The sequence below is a fragment of the Phalaenopsis equestris genome, unplaced genomic scaffold, assembly GCF_001263595.1.
Source record: "Phalaenopsis equestris unplaced genomic scaffold, ASM126359v1 Scaffold000223, whole genome shotgun sequence".
Taxonomy (NCBI): domain Eukaryota; kingdom Viridiplantae; phylum Streptophyta; class Magnoliopsida; order Asparagales; family Orchidaceae; genus Phalaenopsis; species Phalaenopsis equestris.
In genome coordinates, this window is record NW_018164665.1 from 2,181,607 (window position 1) to 2,184,972 (window position 3,366).

The window sequence follows — 3,366 nt, forward strand, 5'->3', positions numbered from 1 at the left end:
TTCCTGCTGTTAAGCTAAGGTATTTCAAATTTGATTCTGTTTCTTCCATGTTTTCTGTATCTGTTTGTTTTCTTTAGCTTAATTGGGTTGTTTAATGGAGGAAAAAGAGACAGTGCTGAATCAGAATCTGAAAGTTGAGAGTTTTAGCTGAAATAAGAAGTTTGATCTTTCATCTCTGTAAAATTTATGTTTTTATAGGTTTCTTCTTCATAAATTACGTTTCTGTTTTCAAATCTTTTGTTTTGGTGTCTGTTGGCTTGGTAAAATTTCTTAAGTGATTATTAAGAGATTGAAACCTTCATAAATTAGCTTCAAAACTCAAACTTCTCACACACACCTAAACAAAAAGTTATAGAATCCATGAAATCTTAGTGGAACAGAGAATAAAAGACATGAAAGAGAAATGGGAAAAAGTAGAGCTAGAGAACCTTCTTTCAAATTAGGATACTCATCATTAATTCATACTTTAATTGTTATATGGTAATGAATACACATGGGCTACTCTCTTGGCAAGTATATTCTACAAGTCGGGCGAGTTCCTTCATGAGCCGGACGAGTGTCTGATACGACGAGGGCAAGTGCCCTCCTTTTGGATCGGGAGAGTGCTCTCTTGAATATGACAAGTGTCACTTTCATCAGGGCTAGTTCTTTCTTGGGCCACGCAAATGATCAGCTAAAATTGAGTGAGTTTTTCCTAGGGCTAAGTTGGGGGTTTCTTTAACGTTAGTAAGTTACTTCATATCTTCATCTCAATTTACACAATTCATATACAAAAAAATTATTACGTGTGGTATTCGGATGTATTTGGACTCAGTGTACACCAACATTGCACATTGCCATACACATATTTACAACAGTGTATAACAATGTTACACATGAAATCCGAATACATTCGGACTCTGTACATAATAGTCTCTACGACACACACAAGCTATAAAGTTGAACTTTTATTATAGTTAAAAGGTTAAGCAATGCCTTCAACTAGTCATTTTTTTAAGTGATCTTCCAAACTCATAGCTCAAATTTTAATTTTTGAAAATTTCTAATTTTTATGCATTTATCTATCTCACATCAAAATTTAGATTTTTACAAACCCAACAACCTATCTATGGATGAAAATGTGAATTTTACTGTTGCAGACTGTTGAAAAGGGTAAATTGGGTATTGAGTCCTTAAAAATGCCAGTTTTGATTTGAGGTAACTTAATGCATAAGAATTGGGTTCTGTGCATGTAAATTCCCCTTTAATTTTTTTATTGCCGAAACAATTACAATTTTTAATTTTCTTGTCCCTGATATGAAACTGAATTCTGATATTGGCTGAAAAAAACTTTCTTTCAGGCCACAATCTACTGAAAATCTCTCCCAATCTCTCAAATCAGCAAGCTCTCTCCTCTCTGAATTGAGGAATTCCCCAAAAACTCAACTTTTAGATCAAACTCGCATCAAAATTGAGATGAATTCATCTCAGAACACTGCGCCAAACTCCGAAATCCACGAAGAACCACAGAGAATCAGCACCGGAATGAAACTCAGAGATTACATCCCAATCTACATTCCGGCGATCGAAGGAGGTCTCTTGAATCAGAGCAGACGCGAGAAGAAAAAACGCTTCCTTGATTTTCTCAAAGCCAGACCATCCAACGAATGGTTTCTCAAAATCCTCCGGCGAAACTCCGGCCCATATATGGAATCCTCCTCTCCCCCTCCCGAGTCCGAGGCGTTCGACGGCGGCGGCCCCCCCCCGCCCCCCGCCGCCGCCGATTTCGCGTTCCTTTCGTCCGCAAAATCCGCTGGAAATCGCTGTGGAGCTCATTCAAAAACTGGATCAGGAGTCCGGAACACATAGCCCTCTTCATCTGGTTACTCTTCGTTGCAGCAGGCTTGATCATGCTGTTTCTGATCATGACAGGAATCCTCAATGACGCAATTCCGAGCAGCAGTAGAAGAAAAGATTGGTCTGAAATCATAAACCAGATCCTCAACGCCCTGTTCACCATTATGGCTCTGTATGAGCATCCCAAGTTCTTCCACCAGCTAGTTCTGCTGATGAGATGGAGAGCAGGAGATGAAGTCGAGCTGAGGAAAATCTACACTAAAAATGGAGTTCCGAAGCCCCATGAGCGGACACATATGTTGGTCGTCGTGATTCTCCTTCACATCACCTGTTTCGCTCAATATGTCCTCTGTGGGCTCTACTGGGGCTACACCAGAACAACTCGGCCTGACTGGGCCGAAGATGTCGCCATTGCTGTAGGCATTGTAGCTCCAATTACAGCAGTAATATACACAATATACAGTCCTCTGGGAAGAACAAACGATGAACCAGCTGCTGATTCAGAGCTACAGAATCAACAGGAGGAGCAATCTGAGCATGAGGGGTTCCAGGAGAAGATCGTGATCACAAGCCCTGAATGGATTGGAGGATTATTTGATTGCAGGGACGATTGTACTGTAACTTGTCTCTCCTTCTTCTGCACATTCTGTGTCTTCGGATGGAACATGGAAAGACTCGGTTTTGGCAACATGTATGTTCACATAATCACATTCACGCTTCTCTGCGTTGCACCTTTCTGGGTTTTTGCAATCTCCGCGCTCAATGTAGACGATGATACCATAAAGCTGATTCTGGTTATTACTGGGAGCGTGCTCTGCATCTTTGGATTACTGTACGGAGGGTTCTGGAGATCGGAGATGAGGAAAAAGTTCAAGCTTCCGGGAAATCCGTTCTGCTGCGGCTGCTCTACTGTTACAGATTACTTTCAGTGGTTGTTTTGTTGGTCGTGTTCTCTGGCTCAGGAGGTGAGGACTGCGAACTTTTATGATATTGAGGATGATGGGTTTTACAGACAGGTTAGAGATCGAGATGGGAGGCCTGTGTTGATTCCATTGCCGAGGGAAGGAAATCTGATTGTCATGGAGAGTTACATGAGGAGCCATTCTTCTCCGGCGATGGTGGGGGTGATGGATATGCAGAGGTCTGATGATTTGCAGAGAAGTGGCTTTGGAAGGACGATGACTTGTCCTGTAGATGCTGTAACTGTAGCTCCTCTTCCTCATCTCATGCGGGTGGAAGAGAATAGGCCATTGAGAAGGTTGGAGCCATGAAGGTCAGAAAAGAAGTTTTTTGCTCTTTTTTTTTTTTCTTTTTGTACAGAGAGGAAAAGCATGGAAGTTAGCTATTCAGACAGACTGCATGTTTGTGGCAGTCTTCTTCTTCTTCTTCTTCTTCTTCTTCTTCTTTGTTTCAATTTTTCATTGATGAGAACATTTTTTTGTGCAAGTGAAGGAGAGAGCTCAGTAGGAGTAGGATCGAAGGAACACTGGGGGTTGTATTTATAATTTTGTGAATAACCAACAATAAGAA

The 3,366-nt window shown here is 41.2% G+C and overlaps 1 protein-coding gene across 1 annotated transcript; it reads left to right on the top strand.

Annotated features, from left to right (window-relative positions):
• Positions 1 to 6: 6 nt before the first annotated feature.
• Positions 7 to 3,366, top strand: LOC110023288. The gene is given in 3 exon segments (XM_020722611.1): positions 7 to 19; positions 1,341 to 1,716; positions 1,719 to 3,366. Coding segments are annotated over 2 exon segments (1,650 nt in total). The 5' UTR covers positions 7 to 19; positions 1,341 to 1,455; the 3' UTR covers positions 3,108 to 3,366.